Source organism: Schistocerca piceifrons, chromosome 4 (assembly GCF_021461385.2).
Source record: "Schistocerca piceifrons isolate TAMUIC-IGC-003096 chromosome 4, iqSchPice1.1, whole genome shotgun sequence".
NCBI classification, from domain to species: Eukaryota; Metazoa; Arthropoda; class Insecta; order Orthoptera; family Acrididae; genus Schistocerca; species Schistocerca piceifrons.
This window is the reverse complement of record NC_060141.1, coordinates 461,511,892-461,534,268: the sequence shown is the minus strand read 5'-3', so window position 1 is coordinate 461,534,268 and position 22,377 is coordinate 461,511,892. Positions and strand designations below refer to the sequence as shown.

The window sequence follows — 22,377 nt, the reverse complement described above, 5'->3', positions numbered from 1 at the left end:
CCTTTCTGCTTTCCCTTCTTTGCTTAGAACTGGGTTCCCATCAAAGCTCTTGATGTTCATGCAAGTAGTTCTCCTTTCTCCAAGGGTCTCTTTAATTTTCCTGTAGGCAGTATCTACCGAGCAAGGTGGCGCAGTGGTTAGCACACTGGACTCGCATTCGGGAGGACGACGGTTCAATCCCGTCTCCGGCCATCCTGATTTAGGTTTTCCGTGATTTCCCTAAATCGTTTCAGGCAAATGCCGGGATGGTTCCTTTGAAAGGGCACGGCCGATTTCCTTCCCAATCCTTCCCTAACCCGAGCTTGCGCTCCGTCTCTAATGACCTCGTTGTCGACGGGACGTTACACACTAACCACCACCACCACCAGTATCTATCTTATCCCTAGTGAGATAAGCCTCTACATCCTTACATTTGTCCTCTAGCCATCCCTGCTTAGCCATTTTGCACTTCCTGTCGATCTAATTTTTGAGACGTTTGTATTCCTTTTTGCCTGCTTCATTTAGTGCATTTTCGTATTTTCTCCTTTCATTAATTAAATTCAATATTTCTTCTGTTAACCAAGGGTTTCTACTAGCCCTCGTCTCTTTACCTATTTGATCCTCTGCTGCCTTCACTATTTCATCCCTCAAAGCCACCCATTCTTCTTCTACTGTATTTCCTTCACCCATTCCTGTCAATTGTTCCATTATGCTCTCCCTGAAACCCTGTACAACCTCTGGTTCTTTCAGTTTATCCAGGTCCCATCTCCTTAAATTCCCACCTTTTTGCAGTTTCTTCAGTTTTAATCTACAGTTCATAACCAATAGATTGTGGTCAGAGTCCACATCTGCCCCTGGAAATGTCCTACAATTTAAAACCTGGTTCCTAAATCTCTGTCTTACCATTATATAATCTATCTGAAACCTGTCAGTACCTCCAGGCTTCTTCCATTAGTACAACCTTCTTTCATGATTCTTGAACCAAGTGTTAGCTATGATTAAGTTATGGTCTGTGCAAAATTCTACCAGGCGGTTTCCTCTTTCATTTCTTCCCCCCAATCCAGATTCACCTACTACGTTTCCTTCTTTCCCTTTGCTACTATCGAACTGCAGTTACCCAGGACTATTAAATTTTCGTCTCCCTTCACTACATGATTAATTTCTTTTATCTCATCATATATTTCTTCAATTTGGTTGTCATCTGCAGATCTAGTTGGCATATGGACGTGTACTAGTGTGGTAGGCGTGGGCTTCGTGTTTATCTTGGCCACAATAATGCCTTCACTATGTTGTTTGTATTAGCTTACCTGAAATCCTATTTTTTTATTCATTATTAAACCTACTCCTGCATTACCCCAATTTGATTTTGTATTTATAACCCTGTATTCACCTGAACAAAAGTCTTGCTCCTCCTGCCACCGAACTTCGCTAGTTCCCACTATATCTAACTTAAAGCTATCCATTTCCCTTTTTAAATTTTCTAATCTTCCTGCCCGATTAAGGGATCTGACATTCCACCCTCCGATCCGTAGAACGCCAGTTTTCTTTCTCCTGATACGACGTCTTCTTGAGTAGTCCCCGCTCGGAGAACCGAATGGGGGACTATTTTACCTCCAGAATATTTTACCCAAGAGGACGCCATCATCATTTATCCATACAGTAAAGCTGCATGCCCTCGGGAAAAATTACGGCCGTAGTTTCCCCTTGCTTTCAGCCGTTCGCAGTACCAGCACAGCAAGGCCGTTTTGGTTAGTGTTACAAGGCCAGATCAGTCAATCATCAAGACTGTTGCCCCTGCAACTAGTGAAGAGGCTGCTGCCCCTCTTCAGGAACCATACGTTTGTCTGCCCTCTCAACAGATACCCCTCCGTTGTGGTTGCATTTACGGTACGGTTATCTGTATCGCTGAGACACACAAGCCTCCCCACCAAGGCAAGGTCTATGGTTCATGCGGGGGGAGGGGGGGGGAATAATGGTAAAACCACGTTATTTAAAGTGTCCGGTTGCTATACTAATCAGTCACTATACAGGGAGAATCACCCAAAACGTGCATTGCAAATATGTCGAAAATAGAAAGTGCTAAGTATGTACTGTTTTCACAGAATGGATTGGTAGTCAGGGGCTCGTATTAGCCAATAAACAGATTGTAACAAAACTTACTAAGTATACTTTTAGTGCAAACATGCACTTTCTGAAATGGAACATTGGCTATTGACATTAACAGACTAAAAACAGGGTAAATTAGATTGTCAGTGGTTTTCATTGTAGGAGTTTAGTGCGAATCGTTTACGAGATATCGTATTGTGCAAAGTTTACATGCTGACACTTGTTTGTGCCATTCAATCTGCGCATTTGCTATCTACGATGTTGTTATGTTTGCTTACAGTGTGCATGTGGGTTCCTTGATTGCACCACAGCTTGCTAGTCAGTCAGAGTGTGACAGTCCAAGGAGTAGGTCGTCAGTGGACGATGGGATTATTCAGGGCATGAAAAGCCGAAATGCCCATTGAGTGTGAAGAGTGTAGGAAAAATGCAAGTCGTTCTTGTGCAGTGTATGCTGCAAGATATCCCAATAGACGTCAACCATTGCTGCAATTATTTGTCAACCTCTTCAACCAGTTATATGAAAATGTTAGTGTAACATCAAGACAACGTAACAGAAGGAAACAAGTCATGACACTAGAGAGGAAATCAACGTTCTTGCTGTTGTTGTAGTTGATCCGCCAGTTAGCTCCCATGCAATCGCACGAGGAAGAGGCGCGAGTCAGGGAAGTGTGCTCCGCTTTCTCCATCGACATGGGTTGCATCCCTATCACATCTCTCTCCATCAAGAGCTACATAGGAACAGTTATGAGAATGGTGTTAACTTCTGCACACGGGCATTGAGACAGCATACTACAGGTGTATCATGTACTCGTATTTTATTCAGTGATGAAGCCACATTTTCCAGTCATGGCCAGGTAAACCACCGGAAATGCACTACTAGTCTGTTTACCATCCCCGCTGCCTTCGTCAGGTGGAATGTCAGCGTCTATAGAGTGTAAACGTGCGGTGTGGTGTAGTGAACAATCCACTCATAGGCCCATTTTTCATAGTTGGGACAATGAACGCGCACAACTACCACAGCCTCCTAACAGACCAGAAGATGTTCCCCTGCAGACTAAGAGGAACCTGTGGCACAAAAATGATTGCTATCCACAGCCCACATTGTACTAAGTACTACAGCATGTCTTCACGAATCGTTTCCAAAACTTTGGGTTGAACGTAGATGACGTGTGCCTTGGTCGGCCCGTTCCCAGATTTCACGCCTATAGACTTTTTTGTGTGGGGAAAGGTGAAAGACGCTGGTTACAGGGGCTTATCAACAACACCTGATGATATGCAAGGACGTATTACTGCAGCCTACTCGGACATTTTCGCTGAAATGCTAGACGTATGTAGCAATCGCTCCACACCTAACTGGAAGTATATATTGCCTCTGCTGGCGGTAATTTTGAATACAATCTGTGATGCTCAGTTGTCTCATTACTGTTCAGAATCCACGTAACTAGTGATGCACTTGTTCTTTTGTGTTTGAGAAATCGAAGCAGAATCCTACAACAAATGCCACTGACATTATAATCGACCCTACTTTTAGTTTGTGTATGTCAAAAGGCAATGTTACATTTAAAATAGAATGTTTGCACAAAAAATAAACTTTCTAAATATTATTACAATCTACTTATTGGCTAAAAATACGAGCCTCTGACTACCAATCCATTCTGTGAAAACCACATACTTTCCATTTCCGCAATGTTTGCGGTACATGTTTTCCGAGATTCACCTTGTGTATCTTTATGCCGTGTGTTTGAAAATCAATATCGGCGTTTAAGGCTTTGTATCATTTATTAAATTCAACTAAAAATTGTAAATAATACATCAAATGAAAGAGCAGCGGCAAAGGTAGTCTGTGTACTTGGGCACATGCACTGTTTCCTGTGTTACAAAGCGCTAGTAGCAAATATGGCGACTAGTGGACAGAAAGTTTTTTTAATCTTACAGTCTGCAAAGAATGATTGTGTTGTTACAGTGCAAATTGGGTTCCGCATTAAGTTCCACTGTGATTCTCCAAGTGATAATAACATCAGTAGATGGTATCAACTCTTTGAAGACACAGGCTGTCATTGCAACGGCAAGAGTACGAGACGACCAAGAGTGACTGAAGAACGTGTTGGACGAATGAGAGAGTGTTTCACGTGTAGCCCAAGAAATCAGTTCTGAAGGCTACTCGTTAAATAGGAATTACGGTGACGTCTGTGTGGATACTTTTAAGGAGACGCTTACAACTACGTTCTTGTCGTTTTCAGTTATTACAATCTCAAATCCTACAGAGTAAGGGTTTACATGCCAACTTTGCAAACGAAATGTAAATGCATGACAATGAAGATCGTCTTCAGTGATGTATCGCCATTTCAACTAAGTGCAAATGTGAACACAGAATGTGCGGATCTTGGGGTCAGCAAATCCTCACGAGATGGTACAGTTGCAACGAGACTCCCCTAAATTGAATATTTTTTGTGACGTACCAAGGCGGGAAGTTTATCGCTCTGGAACTATGGCTCTTCCCACAACTGGAAGAAGTTGAACTACAGAACTTTATTTGGCGTCAAGAAGGTGCGCCACATCACTGGCATAATAAATCAGTACGCATTTGGTTAAACGACATTGTACCCGATCGCTGGATTGGCCGTAGGAGGCTGGATGACAGAAGTCGCTTCACATGGTTTCTAAGTTCAACCGATCTGACATATCATGGTTTCTAAGTTCAACCGATCTGACGTCATGCGTGTTTTACGTTTTGGCGGGTTCTTAAAGGATTATACGTACCTCCGCTACCAGCCATCTACCCAACTTAATAAACAGATTTGAAGTACTTGTTCTAACAATTACTTCAGACACACTGATCTAAGTTTGAGGAGAAATCGCCTTTAGATTTTTGATTGTGACTATTGATTTAACACTAGTTCCGCTCTATGCGTGTGAAATCCTCTGGCATTTTCTCGACCAGCTTCTCACGAGATGGACTGAACTCCATTCCGGATCTTTCCAGCACACAAATATTCGAGATTAGCATCACGAATCGAACTCAGGACCGCCGCATTACTATCCAGTAAAGCAAACCAAGAGTCTGCGAGGCTGGTTATCAGTCACCGTTATCTCCATTTTCGAAATAAAACTTGTTTCACACCAGTGCCGTAGTAAGCTGCAACCGCTGAACAGACCTTCTGAAATTAATAATCATTTTTTTAACTGTGATCTTTCAAAAAATGTGAAACTTAAAAAAAATATCTCTATACCAGTAAGAAAGCGGAGAGAATGAATTTTAAATTTTTGAAGCAGCATAGATTGCTCAGTCAAAATCGATGCAACGTTAGACATCTTTGTCCGCTACTGCACTATAGGAAAGTCTTGGTGCCCTGTGAGTCTCATGATCTTCAGAATATGTGTTATTCTAACGTATAGAGTCTATTCTACAAAGTTATTTAAAATCTTAAAGTTACAGTTGCTACGTTTTTAGTTACGTGAGCAACGAAAATAATTCTGTATAAAGTTAGTGATTTTCGTAGGATGTGTCGTTTAAATAGAGAGAAGAAGTTTGAGCAGGTTTACCAGACATTCACTATGACTTCTGGTTACAGAGTGGCACTGATTTGTGTGTGTGTGTGTGTGTGTGTGTGTGTGTGAGAGAGAGAGAGAGAGAGAGAGAGAGAGAGAGAGAGAGAGAGAGAGACCACTGACACTTAAAGAGTGGTATATAGCACATCATCACCAGTGAAATCACAGCATTTCTTCGATTCGAATATCTAGAAAAGGAAAAATTCGTTCAAACTAGAAAACAAGGGAAGGAAAAACGAGTTTTTCCTCCCATTCTCATGGACATTTACCGGTAGGCATATAATGCTTTGAAACAGTAAAAATAATAACAGTAATTTCGTGAAGTGCACACTGTTTTTTTCGACCTAACACGCATTAAGGTGATGGTCGTCTTCGTGACATTTTCCATGAAATTCTTCTAGTTTTGAAACAGAGAAATGTTGCTATTGTTAACTCGTTTTTGATCGTGAACGATTTTGTCCAGATTTGAGTTACGGAAAAAAACAGAAACCAGTCAATTAGATTCTTTCTCGTTTTCGTCCAACGGATGTTCGCCCATGAAATCGACCCTCTATTACTGTTAACTCTAGCTAACAAATTTAGTTACAGCTTCTGGGCTGAGCGGCCGTGGCTGTTATACAAAACTATTCCCTGACGTTTCGTCTCCGACTGCGATAAACATCTTTAAAGTTAAAAAGACGTCTCCCGCAGTCGGAGAGTAGTTATCCGTCGCCGGCCGGTGTGGCCGTGCGGTTCTAGGCGCTTCAGTCTGGAACCGCGTGACCGCTACGGTCGCAGGTTCGAATCCTGCCTCGGGCGTGGATGTGTGTGATGTCCTTAGGTTAGTTAGGTTTAAGTAGTTCTAAGTTCTAGGGAACTGATAACCACAGATTTTAAGTCCCATAGTGCTCAGAGCCATTTGAACCATTTGAAGTTATCCGTCACCACGACTGGAGCGGCTTATACCCCAAAGGAATAAAAGCGACGCGCCGCCTAGCCGCGGGCACACTAGTAGACCCGGGCAGTAGAAGAAGCGCACTAGAAAAGCCGCTGTGATATAAACGATAACAGTGACTTTTGAACTTGTGTGATTAGTTTGCGTTGAATTTGTATCTATCAAAGGACATTGATTATTTGCGTGTCGCCAATTGCTTGCGACTCATCATGTAGAAACAAAAGTTAAGTATTGTCGTTTCAATTACTGTAATAAACTCCATTAATATGGGATGCTTATATGTTGTCTAGTTATCCGAGAAAACGGATTCCTATGCAACCTAAAAAAGACGAGTGGGCAGGATCAAACAAGAAACACTTAGAAGGGGCGTCTTACCTGGCTTGAAGAAGGATTTCCGACGGAACTCTGCAGAAAATATTTATCTTGACCGCACTGTGAAAATGGCTGTGGAGAACGAAACGTTAACAGCTCCGGTGCCAAACTCACAAAGGCGTATCAGAATGTCCATCGCTACTGTTTGTTGCAGCGAGCTTCGCAGCACAGCACCAAGCATGGGAGATATTCAGCCACCAGGAATTAGGCAACCACTCGAAATATGGGCACTTTACCCTTCTCTCTGATGATTGCTCTCCGCCCAGGGATTCTGTCTCTCAAGAAGTATTCGAGGCAGTTAACAGTCTGATGAGTAATACAGTGTTGAAAGTCTTCCATAAGTAATTGAATATAGCTTGCATCATTGGATAGCAAGAAGTGTTAGATATAAACAGGAATATACAAAAACTAACAAACAAATATCTAGGGACCTCGGGCGTAAATGCCACCACTCTGAGATGAAGAGGTTGGCACAAAAGAAGAATTCATAACGGGCCGCATCAAATCAGGCACAAGTCTGTTGACAGACAAACAGACAGAGAGAGAGAGAGAGAGAGAGAGAGAGAGAGAGAGAGAGAGAGAAAGAAAGTGAGTTGTACTTTGCACAAGCGGCTCAATCGTTCTCTTTTACGGACAGAAAATTTCTCTCTCTCTCTCTCTCTCTCTCTCTCTCCCTAGGAAATTAATCAGAAACGAGCTTGGAATATGGTCAAGGATCCTGGAGGAAATCAAAGTTAAGGATATTGGTCTCTAATTTAGCGCACCTGTTCTTTTTTCGATTCATATATACGGGAGTAGTCGGGCTTTTTTTCCACTCGCTTCTGACTGTTCGCTGCGAGAGATTCATGATAAATGCGGGCTAAGAGAAGAACCAGTGCCGCGGAGTACTCTCTGTTTTACATCGAATCGTAATTCCATTAGTCCCTTATTCTTTCTGAAATTATTTACAATTTATTCAGCAGGAGGAATCCTTATTCTTACGTCATTCATGTGGAACTTTGTGCAGTGGTCAAATAATGGTAATTCTGTTCGATATTTCTGTGTGAATAATTTTTTAAATGCCTGTTTTAAGGCATCGGCTTTACTTTTTGCAGTTTTCCGTTTCCGCAACAGAACGTACACGAGTGACTGATTAAAAGCTTTCGTCCATTTATGAGATTTTGAGAACTGCCAGAATGTTCTTTGAACACAAACTAAAGAATTCCTGACGACAGTGACCATGACACCCGCAGAAACCTCGAGAGTATTGCAGCAAATGACAAAATTTTGAAAACCGCCTATGAATCATTCATCGAGCTTACCGGATAAGTCAGTGCGGTGCATGCTTGCGCGTAGCAAAATAAGTTCTAGATAACTATCGATCCGTGTCGTAAACACGAGTACACCATGGAGGAATACTGGCATTAATTTATGTTCTTAGGTTTTAACGGCCAGTGACAATCTGAATAAAATCATTTTGGGTATTAGGCTGCGCCATTATGAAACACTAAAACAACTGAAACGCCGCGTTTCGACCGACTTTGCAGCAGTCCTCTTCAGGGCGACTTACTGCAGGCGGTCAGCTCGTTGGCATTTTATTTGTTTTGGAGTTTATAATGACGCGGCCTAATACCCAAAATGGGTTTATTCAGATATTGGCATTGTATGTGATTGAATGGTTGACCACGTGGATAACACAAAGGAATACATTCGCAAACTTTGGAAATGTGATGGTATAAAGGGTGTCAGGAACGAAATTGCTTGGTAAACTACGAAAACTACGAAACGAAGTTCTACAGTTCTCGAGAATCCGCCTGGATGCTACGCGATCCAGGCGGACAACCAACAATTCTACAAGTTAGGAATACACACGATAAACGTATCGCACACAAAGCGAAGTACCAGAAAGAAAGGGCAAGAAAAGAAGTTTATGGAAACGCTAGAATAATGGACAGGAACAGTCAGCCTGGCGCTGGAATCTGCAGTTCAGGCAACAACTGCATGGGGGAAACAAGTATTAAATTAGATACGTTAAACGTTTGGGGCTGAGAGGCTGCGGCTGATGTATAACATTCTTTACTAACATTTAGTTTGCATTTTGAGAGAGATATTACACAAAAATAACACAGTATCAAGCTCTCAGGAGAATCATCAGGATCATAATATACACACTGTGAAAATTTTAAGAGACAGGGAAACAAGAAGGTGATTCTAAAAGTCGATAACTTTTAATGGAGAATGAGGTAATTAGTCAAAGGTAACCACGCGTTCTGCATCACTTGACAAATCTTGATGCGCTCTACGGAGCTCAAAATGCTCTTGAATATTGGGGGCCCCTTGTGCTTCTCATGTTGTCAGTTGTATTTATAAGGGTATCTCCCGCAGGTGGAGACGAAACATTGGTAAATTATTTTATTTTAACAAAAAGAGATCCTAGCTGTGGAAGCATTCACCCATTTTTTTCGAGTTATCACTCTTCAGACTGGTTTGATGTGTCCCGCCACGAATTCTTCTCCTGTATCACCCTTTTCATCGCAGAATAGTTCAAATAGCTCTGAGCATTATGGGACTTAACATCTGAGGTCATCAGTCCCCTAGAACTTAAAACTACTTAACCCTAACTAACCTAAGAACATCACACACATCCATACCCGAGGCAGGATTCGAGCCTGCGACCGTAGCAGCAGCGCGGTTCCAGACTGAAGCGCCTAGAACCGCTCAGCCACTGCGACCGGAGCAGAATAGCAACTGCAGCCTACGTCAGTTATTTGCTGGATATATTCCAATCTCTGTCTTAATCTACAGTTTTTACCCTCCACTGCTTCATCTAGTATTATGGAAGTTATTCCCTGATCTCATAACACATATCCAGTCATCCTGTTCCTTGCTCTTGTCAGTAATATTCTTTTCCTCGCAGATTCTGTGGAGAATCTCCTTATTTCTTATCTCATCAGTCCACCTTGTTTTCAACATTATTCTGTAGCACCACGTCTCAAAGGCTTTGATTCTCTTCTGTTCCGGTTTTTCCACAGTCCATGTCTCGCTATCACGCAATGATGTGCTCCAAACGTACACTCACAAAAATTTCTTCCTCAAATTAAGGCCTATATTTGACATTAGCAGACTTCTGTTGGCCAGGAAAGCCTTTATTGCTTGTGCTGGTCTGCTTTTTATGTCCTCCTTGCTGTGTCCGCCATGGGTTATTTCGCTGCCTTGGTAGCTGGGTTCCTTAACTTCGTCTACTTCGTGACCTCCTATTCTGATGTTAAGTTTCCCGCTGTTCTCATTTCTCCTACTTATCATTACTTTCGTCTTTCTTCGATTCACTCTCAATCAATATTCTGTACTCGTTAGACGGTTCATTCCGTTCAGCAGATCCTGTACTTATTCTTCACTTTCACTCTGGATAGCAACCTCATCAGCAAATCTTATCATTGATATCCTTTCACCCCGAATTTTAATCGCACTCTTGAACCCTTCTTTTATTTCCCCCATTGCTTCTTCGATGTGTAGACATAACAGTTGGGGCGAAAGACTACATCCCTGCCTTACAACTTTTTTAATCCGAATATATCGTTCTTGGTCTCGCACTCTTATTGTTCCCTCTTGGTTCTTATACCTACTGAATATTACTCGTCTTTCCCTATATCTTACCCCTACTTTTCTACGAATTTAGAACATATTGCGAACGCTTTTTCCTGGTCAACGAATCCAATGAACGTGTCACTCTTGCTCCCATTATCAACCGCAGCGTCTTAACTGCCTCTCTAGAGCTTTTACCTTTACTAAAGCCAAGCTGATCGTCATAGACAGATTCTCATTTTGCTTTTCAGTTATTCTGTCTATTAATCTCGTCAGCAACTTGGATGAATGTGCTGTTAAACTGATTGTGTGATGATTCTCGCATTTGCCGGCTCTTGCTGTCTTAGAAATTATGTGGATGATGATTTTACGAAAGTCTGACAGTATACTGCCAAGGTACATTGTACACACTAACGTGAACAGTCGTTTTGTTGCGACTTCCTCCAATGATTTTAGAAATTCCGACAGCATGTTATCCATCCCTTCTCATTTATTCTATTTTAAGTATTCCAAAGCTCTTCTACGTTCTGATTCTGATACTGGATCCCCCATGTGTTTCCCTTCGATTCCTGTTTCTTCTTCTATGCCGTCATCCGACAAGCCTTGCCTCTTCCAGAGGCCTTCAGTGTATTCTTTCCACCTACCAGCTCTCTCCTCTGAGTTTAACGGTGATGATGACGATTATGTTGGGTTTGTGGGGCGCTTAACTGCGCGGTCATCAGCGCACGTACAAAGTCCCAATTTTTACACAGTCCAATTTTTTACATAGCCCAAGCGAGCCACTGTCATGAATGATGATGATGATGATGATGAAGACAACACAAACACCCAGTCCCCGGACAGAGAAAATCCCCAAACCGGTCAGGAATCGAACCTGGACCCCGCGATCCAGAGGCAGCAAACGTTGGAATTCCCTTTGCGCTCTTAGCGTTACCACCCTTGCTTTTAATTTCACCGAAGGTTATTTTGAATTTTCTATACGCTGAGTCCGTTCTTCCGACGAACATTTCTTTTTCTATTTCTTCACATTTTTGCTACAGCAATTTTGCCTTAGCTTCACTGCACTTCCTGTTTATTTCATTTGTAAGTGATTTGTACGGGGGTTGGAACGTAAATACTGGCAACTATTGACTCACAACCGATGCAAAAAGAGTTACATGTTTGCATCTATCACTGTCCTTTAGTCGCCAGGACTGTGTAGAACCAGTTGCCAGCGATGTGGAAGACGTAGTATACCGTTAGCAGAGCCTGTTCTGTTGATGGTGCGAATGGAGCGGTCTACTGCCTGTCGAATCTCTGGAACAGTTCTGAAGCGAATGCCACGAAATGGTTCCTTCATCTTCGGAATCGAATCAAAGTCACAAGGACTTAAGTTTGGGGAGAATGGTGGTTGGTACAGTAGTTCCCAGTCCCATCGACCGAACAGAACAGCCACAGCTTGCGCTGTATGCTCCCTCGCCTTGTGGTACAAAATGATAGGTGGGCTGCTCAGAAAGTGTCGCCACTTCTTTCACAAAGTCGGTTGTAGTTGATGCTTCAAAAACGAACAGTAATATTGTGCATTGAGGGTCTGCCGTGGAGGAACGTAATGCGTTAGGATCACACCATCACAGTCGTACAAAAGAATCACCATAACTTTAGACCGCTCTGTTCGCACCATCAACAGAACAGGCTCTGCTAACGTTATACTACGCCTTCCACATAGCTGGTAACGGGTTATGCACAACGCTGGTGACTACTTTGACGGACAGTACCAGGTGCAAACATGTAACTCTTTTGTATCGGTTGTGAATAAATAGTTGCAACTATTTAAGTTCCAGCTCTCGTATTTCTGTGTTCTAGAATTTCGCTGAACGCTTTTGTACTTCATTCTTTCGTCAATAAACTGAAGTATTTCTTCTCTTATCCAAGGTTTCTTCGCATTTACGTCATTGTACCGACGGTTTTCTTTGCTCTTTTGAGAGATGTAAATTCTTCTTCAACTTAACTGCCTGCTGAGCTTCAACCTATGAAATTTTGAAGTATGTTAAATAATCGAGGAAGTTGAGTGTATATACACTGCCTGACGAAAAAGTGAAGCGGCCAGAGGGCATGGTCAGACGTCAGTGTAACATACAAGAACACTCCGTCATCGGGTAGTAAGCGATTAGAATAACAATTCTCTGTGGCAGGTGATCGGCCAGAAGAGTGCATTACTGTTGTTCGTGATTAGTGTTATCACCTGGACTAGTAGAGTATTGAAGTGGCATATTCTTGTACACAATATTACCAGAACGTGGCATAGTTTGAAAGTGGCCTCTTTGTGCGTCTCTATTTGTCTGGCTGGTTGAATCGTACAATACACCGATTTGTGGTCTATTCCGATGTGACAGTCTGTAATGTTCAACTGCATGGGTATCTGAGGGTAGGTAAAGACGTAGATTTTCTAGTCGACCTCGTCTCTCCATCAAAATGGAGGATCCCGAATAGTACGCAATGCACAACGTAATATCCTCAAATCTGCGCCTGGCATCCGAGAGGAAGTCATGGATCCACTTCTTTGTCATGCTGCACCATTAAGAGACCAGCAGCACCCGGGTTAGGGAATTACCATCTCACTCTTGAGCTGCCGTTAGCACCACAAAACAAACGGCGGCGTCTGAAGTGGTACCGTGATGGGAAAGCACGGACTGCTGATGAATGTCGTCCCATTGTATTCAGCTAGCCACAGTTCTGCAGTACTCCTGACGACCATCGACGGCGCGTAGGACGACATGATGGGGACAAATTGATTTTTCCAGTGTTTTGGAGAGGCACAGCCAAGTTAGTCCTGGCGACATTGAGCCGTGCGTGGCTCGTGTTTCTGCCATCATCTATTTTACACCCTGTTTTTAACGTACTTCCACCTCATTACGTTAATTTAAATTACTACTGTCACTGAGTTGCTGCTTTGCCTGACCGTGACTGGTGTTAACAGCGCGTATTGATATATCCCCTCTCGTAGTATCCTTGCTGGACTGCTATTAGTTCTCAGTGGTTGTCTGTCGTAAGTGAGTTCGGGTCACGAGTTCGGGCTGCCAGTCAGTCGGAACATGTCTGGAGCGCAGTCCGGACCTATCAGTCGGGAGTTGCAATGCAGCACTAGTGCACTTGGATTGGAGCTGTGAGGTCTGTGTCGACATGGCTCGCCCGACCATTGCCGCCACGCATCGCTTGAGCCGGGCCACGGTCTTGGTGGATCGTCGGTCGGTTGTCCTACCGGACGACGTGTTTTGGCTCGCCGATCGCTCATGAGTCTGCTGTGTGTGTGTGTGTGTGCATCGATTCCCGATTTGTCTTCATGCGTGTTTAGTTACTGTTGGGTATCGTTCAGGTCTTCGTTCAAGTGTTTGTCAGGTTGTGTGTCTAGTTGGCATGATTTCCACTGACGACTATTTTAGATGTTGTCGGCATTCTGAGGAGTCGGTCGGTTACTGCGGACCAGGGAAGTTATCTCCACGCGGTGTAGTCGGCTGGGTCCGCTGGCGGTCCCTGCGCAGTGTCGGAGCGTGTCTGGAGCTGCCCGATCGCTACGAGCTTCGTGGTCCACCAACCCAGGACGTCAAAGTTGAGTAGGGGTTTTAACTATCCAAACCACGTCCATTCATGTTGTGTGGTTCGTTTCGGTGGTTCGCTATTGGAGAGGTTTTCCTGTGAGCAACATCGAGTGTTTCTATTGCTGAAATTTAGCCGCCATGCGGTGCAATTAAATATATTGGTTGAATACAATTCGAGTGCACCAGCGGAATTTTCTACCTTATGACCGTTAGTGTGCCGGTTACCTGCCCTGGCCACTAACGTAATTTCAGGCAGCGTCCTTTCCTCACCCATTGTTGCTGTCCAACGTGGTGTGCAGTTTTAACAGCTAACACATATTGCATTGTGGAAAATCACGTTCGTAACTTTTGGTGGTTGAGTTCTCATGCACCGATTGACGGAAAGCAAGTCGTTTTGTCGGTCGATCTGTGGCTGTCCCCTGGTTGGGTTCCGACGGATCAAGTGTAGTTGGGCTCACCACCGGTCTCACCTAAGTTAACAAGAGCAGACCGACCTCCCTGGAGGCTTCTGAGTGCCATTTCCTTTATTGTCCTTCTCACTGTTGTTTAATTGTCTGTCTACAATCTATTATAGTCAGTGATTTAAAGATTCTTGTTTTTACTGGACTTCATGTATTTTTGAATTTTGGAAAATCAATTGTGGGCGTTAAGTCGCCTAAAGCCCTATTCTTGAAATTACCCCTTAAGCAAAAACATTGCAGCCTTCTGCCTTAAAAGATTATGGTAATATATTTTCAAATTTTCAAACTTAATTGTGGCCCTCAGCCGCTTGTATTGCACCTTGAGGATTTCCAGCCTAGCTGTGATACCATATATATTTTAATTAATTTATTTGCTATTTTAACTGCATTTTTATTTTGATAACTTTTAAGATTTCTTGTTTGGAGACCCTCAGCCGTGAAATAATTGCCTTTTCGAAACTCGTAGTTCTAAAGGTTCGGCTATGTGCCACTTTGGTTTAAAGGTGTTATTAAATTATAATAAATTACAATTTTGAGTGAACCTGACTGACACCTTATTTGCCCCTTTCGACACTCTTAATCACCTGTTCTGTCCTGCAGCGTTTAGCGGGCGTCTCAATCATGATGTGGGGAACCATCGGATATGACTTCAGGTGACAGGCGATTGTGATGGAATTGATGCCACACTGATACGTCACTGATAGTCTCTGTCCTCGTCTCTCAGACTACGGTATTGTGGTACTCATACTACCAAGTAGTTTGTTAACTTGACACTTCTGAAATAACTGCGCATATCCTGTGATTCCGTGAGGTTTTATTTCTTTTGCTCCTCCCCTTCTGTGTTCTTCACTGTTTTGTCAGGCAGTGTATATGAACCAAAGCATTATAACCACCGTCAACAGCGAGACTGACGAATGGGAAATCATTCTAGAGACGGTATGAGACGCAAGTGGGGAGATTCACCGGCATAAATGTCTATGACAAAGGACTAGCTGCTATATCCCAGCGCCTGGGAACGGGCATCTCGGAAAGGGCGTAGCTGGAAGTTGTTGAAAGACAATGCAGCCACGATTAAGCGACAAGCTGTTGTATGTGCATGATTTGCCACAGAACATGGAGGTTGAAAGTTTGCCCTCTTTGTAAAGTGGGATAAGCGGCTATATGCGGAAAATATGACGACAGAGTGTAGTAATGGTGTAGGCGCTGGTGTTTCGGAACACACTGTACAGCAAAAAAATGGCTCTGAGCACTATGGGACTTAACATCTGAGGTCATCAGTCCCTTAGAACTTAGAATTACTTAAACCTAACTGACCTAAGGACATCACACACATCCATGCCAGAGGCAGGATTCGAACCTGCGACCGTACATCGTGCAGCATACATCGTTGAACATTGGGCTCCGTAGCGGACGACCGCAATGTGTTCCCAGTGACATCATCAGATACAGTTTCAGGATCATAAAGACTGGAGAGTGGATGAACAGAAACATACGTCGAGGCTCATGTACACCACCACCATGGCGAAAGGCTGCTCAATACATGCGCCGCACCACAGACGCAAGCCGGTAACGGCCTATTATGCTGTTTGGGAGACTCATCTGCGGCATGTGTTAGTAACTGAAAGCACCGTGAGAGCTGTGGACTTAATGAGTATTATTGCGGACCCACTGTGTCCCTTCAAATTTGTTATCTTCCCCGACGGGGATGGCATCCTACAGCCGGATAACTGACCGTATCACAAGGCTATAATCTTGTTACACTGGTTTGAGCAGCTTGGTAGTCAACTCGAGTTGATGTCTTGGCCACCAAATTCGTTTGACCTGGAACGTGATGGAACATATGTGGGATGATGCTGGGAGCCAACTGCGCTCCCGTACCACCAGTCCGTAATGTCTGGGAACCGCATGACCTGTGCATAGACCTATGGAAACCTGTCAAGGACTTTTCGAACCCATTCCACGCAAGATCGATGATGTATTACGCTGGAAAGGTAGACCAATATGCTGTTGAGTAGTTGGTCATAATGTTTGGCTCATAATTGAAAATATACGGCGCTGACTGTTGTTTTACATAGAAATTAAGAAAGGAGGGAGTGAATGGATACTGTGTCTCGTTGAGAGGCCACTGACCTTGGAACCCGTGCACGCTGCGACGACCTCCTGCAGCGTCCAGGGCGTCACGAGGACGATGAAGCCGAGCGACATGGCGGCCATGGAGCGCGTCGCGCTGCAGTTGATCCGTCGCTCCCGCGGGGCCATCTGCTGCAACAAGTGCCCCCAGCAGCACACACGTGAGAAAGCGATTCAGCGATCAACGTTACTGGAACGTTGCGTTTTACACAGAAGCTGAGCAGCTGACTAGCACCTAGCTGACTATAAAGTGTTTCACGACGGAGTCCTTGCATAAAAAAGTTCTCCGTTTACTTGCCGCGTCAAATTTGGATAAAATCCCAAGCTTCTCATCTTCGTCTGGGGTAAAACTGACAGTCAGTTTTACTCCTGACGAAGATGACGGAGGTAGTCATCGGAAGCTTGGAATTTTATCCAAATTTGACGCGGCAAGTAAACGGAGAACTTTTTTATGCTAGCACCTAGCTTTTCACAAACAACGTAACCACTTACATTTTTAATAATTTCAGTCGGTCTTCTGCAGTTCGCAGTTCAAAGCTGTTGATGTTGTAGATATCACCAAACGGGTAGACGGCTACTCTCCGTATACATGATACGTTGCGGACAGGCACAACTAAAAGATTGTTACATACCGAGATTTTGCCCAAAGCCTTCTTCCGAAAAGAAAGGAAAACACGTGCACGCATTTACACCAGCAGACGACCTCAAGCACTCATGACAGCTATCGGTTCTGAGTGGCCGGAGGTAGCTATCATGTGAAGTTTGTGTTCTTGTGTGAATGCGTGTATGTTTTCCCTTCTTTTCTGAAGAATACTTTGGCCGAAAGCTCAGCGTGTAACAGTCTTTTCATTGCACCTGTCTGCAACTCAACGTGACATCGTTACGGTGAATACCCATCTATCCTTTTCATAATATTGTTGACATCTCAACATGGAATTTCCATTGTTTGAGGTAGTAGATAGTAATTATTTGTCTTGTTTTGAAAAGAAATTAAATTTTTAATTCTCATCTATATTTCATCCACATTAAAATATTTTTGGAAACCACAACCAGTCAGTGAATGGTGTTGACTTACTTAAGTAAGGTACGACTTTCATCTTCAGATTACAATGGCGGTACAAAAAACATTTAACAAAAGTACACACAAATATTAAAGTTGTTCTTTTCAGTCTTGGCATCAGCTGTGGTTATCCTGCGGAGAAAGAGAAGCATAATGTGAGGAAACGTTCACTTCGTTTCTTCGTGTGCCCCTTACATAAAAACTTTTAAATATTTTTCTTCGTGTGAAATGGTTGTCTTCTTGTGGTATACACAGTTACAAACTATGGGTCCTTGGATCTTGTTAACCACTGTTCGTAAACATGAAAAGTGCACATCAAAAGTGCACTGTCCAGTAAAAACTAGAAGGCGGTCAAATTAATAGGCGTATTTCAACTCGACGATCGATGTGCCTATTCTTGTGTTATCTGCACCTAAAATGTTTTCTCCGTGTCTTGTTATTGCACCATTGATGTTGATCGACGAAGTATATTACAGTACGTGAGACTGAGACAATTTGTTGTTGGAAACGGGAGTATAAAAATTATTTTAAAGATTTATAATGATTTTGCTATCGGAACACACATTAATACATATTGCTAATCGTTTCGTATTTTCTGTTTTACCGTTACCGAATTTAAGTTGACAAAGAAATGTGAGCGCCTGAAATCAGTAATTTCATTTAGAATGTCGTTTTTCGATTTTCATCATGGATAAATATTTCCATTTGCTCCAAGATGTTTGTTTTCCAGCCTGAAGATTAAGTTTGTATCTTGAAACTTGTTTCTTTGAACAATAGCGGTCGCTAAAGGATCTTTTCAGATTTCTCAAACGGTTATGGCTGCTTAACACAGTCGATATGGTTTTAAATTTTTCATGAACATGTGTGGCTCGCAACCAAGGTTGTACGGAGGGGCTGGCGAGATAGGTCCCTGTAGAGCACAGGCACGGAAGGGGCGAAAAAACTACCAAGAAAAAAAAAACCTAAGGAGGAAAAACGGTTTAAGAATTAACCGGAAGAGGCACATGAGTACTCGTTGTTGTTGTTGTGGTCTTCAGTCTTTAGACTGGTTCGATGCAGCTCTCCATGCTACTCTATCCTGTGCAAGCTTCTTCATCTCCCAGTACCTACTGCAGCCTACATCCTTCTGAATCTGCTTAGTGTATTCATCTCTTGGTCTCCCTCTACGATTTTTACCCTCCACGCTGCCCTCCAATGCTAAATTTGTGATCCTTTGATGTCTCAGAACAAGTCCTACCAACCGATCCCTTCTTCTAGTCAAGACGCGCCACAAACTCCTCTTCTCCCCAATTCAATACCTCCTCATTAGTTATGTGATCTACCCATCTAATCTCCAGCATTCTTCTGTAGCACCACATTTCGAAAGCTTCTATTCTCTTCTTGTCTAAACCATTTATCGTCCACGTTTCACTTCCATACATGTCTACACTCCATACAAATACTTTCAGAAACGACTTCCTGACATTTAAATCTATACTCGACGTTAACAAATTTCTCTTCTTCAGAAACTCTTTCCTTGCCATTGCCAGCCTACATTTTATATCCTCTCTACTTCGACCATCATCAGTACTCTAACGCGTACGAAAATAAGCCTTGACCCGACCCCAACTCAGTCGCACGCTATTGTCACATTTTCATTTCTATGGTATCATTTCGCTCAGCTAACATCATAAACAAGCGACTGCTAAAGAACAGACGTCTATCGTTAACTTGTGGCAACAGTGCTCTTGCTTCAAACAGTTCCCTCCTAAGCAGCCCGCTCTTTTTCAGTAGTGGAATTCGCTACGATATTGCACGAACTCAAATGTCGACGAGTGGGAGTTGAAAAAAACACGATATTTGGGAGAAGGGTTCCGATTTCTGACGATTTCGACCGAGTGAAGAGGAGCGAGATGCGACAGTGGAGGGAGCACGCACAAAGGAGGAGGGCATATAAAAGTTACTTGCCCCTCTAATCAGTACTTTTGCTGTTCTGTAGTTTCGGTTAGCACACTCTTCTGTGCAAATAAAAATGAATTCAGGATTAAGCCTTCACTGACTGGTTATTAATACTGCCACAATCTGTGGTGCGTGCAGTGAAACTTGGTGTTTAGTGTCGCTGCCAGGAGTACTGCGGGTCGCCAGTTCAAACCTGACCCTCAACTGTCATTTGGTACGTAGAACTCATCATTCCTGGAAGGTTCTTGAAACATCTCATTTTTGTAACGTCTGTATATTCTGGCATTTAGAAGTATGTATAATTAATTGCATTCTGAAACGTTTGTATAAAGAGCTGTACTCTCCATCTATGAAGTCACTTCTGTTCTGGTTGTATACTGATGTCAGTAGCTAAATGTTGTGTTTCATTGCCTTCTGATTTGGATTTGATTGTAGCTTCGAAGTGACACTGTTTGGTGGAGATGTCATGTACTTCAACACATCTACATCCACATTTCGCCAATTAGGCAACGTAAAAGCCATCACCTTCACGGGCAGGAACTGGAATGCAAGCAGTACATCGTGCTTAGGATCTCAACATACAGAAGACGGATGGACTCCAAAACATTATTAAGTCAGCAGTACATCAGCCAACCATCAGTGTTTTCTGGAGTCGCCGGTCAGCACCCGAAGAAATGGCTGGAAGGATTCGTCTGGGGCGCCAGATACAACAGACGGGGTAACGTGATATGCTTGGCAAACACTCATCAACGGCACAGCCCAGGAATGGTTCGAGAACAATGAACGGAAGCTCAATATCAAGGGCAAATTTTCACGCCAAGCTGAAGAAAACATTTAGTGATAATCAGCAATAAGTCCACTTAGCAGAGAAACAAGAACAAGACCCTGCATAATGTCGAAACGATAGAAACATATGTACAGAACGTTTTGGGCCTTTGCAACCCTACTAATATGACAGAAGCCGACAAAATCTCATATTATGAAAGGAGTCGGAGCTCGTCTGGTAAAGAATGTCTCAATAACAGAATACGTGGCGCCAGCACATCGATGAAAAGCAACAGAACCCCCCCCCCCCAAAAAAAGAAAAAGAGTCGGGTGAAAGAGGTATGATCATCATCCGAATTTGGTTCCTACGGCAGGTGTGAAATACCGCCAGGATCTTGATCCTCACATACGGTAGATTGTAAAAGAAGAGATACCGCATTTTATGGCAGCCAGTACTGTCGACCGTAGAGGTAATGGAGATTGTTGAAGAAGTGTATCAATTTTTTGCACCAATCTCGACCATCATTCGAATGTGCGATGATGACTGGACTCGGCCAATTGGGAATTACACTACCGCCTTCACACGACAACCCAACGTCTGACCAAAGATCAGAGGACAACACAATGGTCAGTTTTCACTGGATGCCCTGTACGTGTAGTGCGTTATTGCGGGGAAAGAAAACAGTTTATATGACTGTTACGCCGAAAGATGTCAACCATCCCAATAGTCCTATTCCCACCAGTCACCTGCAGACGATTTTAGTCGCCGTGTTGGTCGAAGCCCATTACCCTGGCCGGCCGGGGTGGTGGAGCGGTTCTAGGCGCTTCATTCTGGAACCGCGCAACGGCTACGGTCGCAGGTTCGAATCCTGCCTCGGGCATGGATGTGTGTCATGTCCGTAGGTTAGTTAGGTTTAAGTAGTTATAAGTTCAAGGGGACTGATGACTTCAGATGTTAAGGCCCATAGTGCTCAGAGCCATTTTTTTGCAATACGAAAGCGCTTATGCTTAATGTCGCATGGGGAATATGTACAGCCAACAGGAACAGATATTGATCAATAACTAGTAATGATGGAACATAGGCCTTCAAACTGGTTGCTTTAACGCAATGTAATCATAACATTATTCTTCCTGTAGGTATCACAGGCGGTTCTAGAATGTGGAAGATCATTGCTCAATATTGACGAAGCTGTTTCAAGAAACACGGTGTTTGCCATTAAAAGACATGGTTATCCCACCATCATCTATGAGTGCCATTTGTAAATCGAGATTATGAGATAAACTGTGAAGATTCTGTCTACCGCAAAAAGCTACTCAGGCCCACAAAAGAAACCTACATGCCTGCGACGGCCATAAGCACTGTAAATGTAGAAGAAGAACTTTTTGTATCACAATAGTCATGAGTAGCTGCAACTCACACCCAAAAGTTTTAGAACAGCTAAACCAGTCCACAAAGGAAAGACTAGTGTCATCGAAGTTCTCGTTGATGCTGACTATAACACCATGTGTACAGATGTCATTGATCCTATGTATCCTGATCCTGGTGGATCCTCAAGTTCTGTTCATGTTGTTGTATCCTCATAATGAAGAGCGTCGAAGATAGCTCTCCCATTGAAACTTAATGATTGTCGAGCAACTCTTCAGTTTTCCTGAACGAGGAACCCCGGGGCCTCAGGACCCTAGGAGGACTTCATACAGAGGACAAGGACGACCTCTCAGTGGTTTTGTCTTCCTGGTGAATGGTCATAATCCTCGACGTAAAATGTAAAGTCCGTCAAATGGTAGACACGATGTGGTTCGAAGTACCACTTTATTGACATCTGTGGCAGTAACACTTTCAGCTCAGGAGTGGAAATCCGTATCAAATGTCCTGGGCTGCATCTCATTGGTTGGTGGTTGGCATTATACTGCTCTCAGTCTTTCTTTGGAGCATCGGGGATTCGTATG

At 43.3% G+C, this 22,377-nt stretch overlaps 1 protein-coding gene across 1 annotated transcript in view; it reads right to left on the bottom strand.

Annotated features, from left to right (window-relative positions):
* Positions 1 to 16,751, bottom strand: part of LOC124795913 — a 60,945-nt gene extending 44,194 nt beyond the window's left edge. Inside the window, exon 1 of the mRNA XM_047259993.1 lies at positions 16,668 to 16,751. Within this exon, the coding sequence (XP_047115949.1) occupies positions 16,668 to 16,751 (84 nt within the window). The remainder of the gene's footprint in view (positions 1 to 16,667) is intronic.
* Positions 16,752 to 22,377: the final 5,626 nt, after the last annotated feature.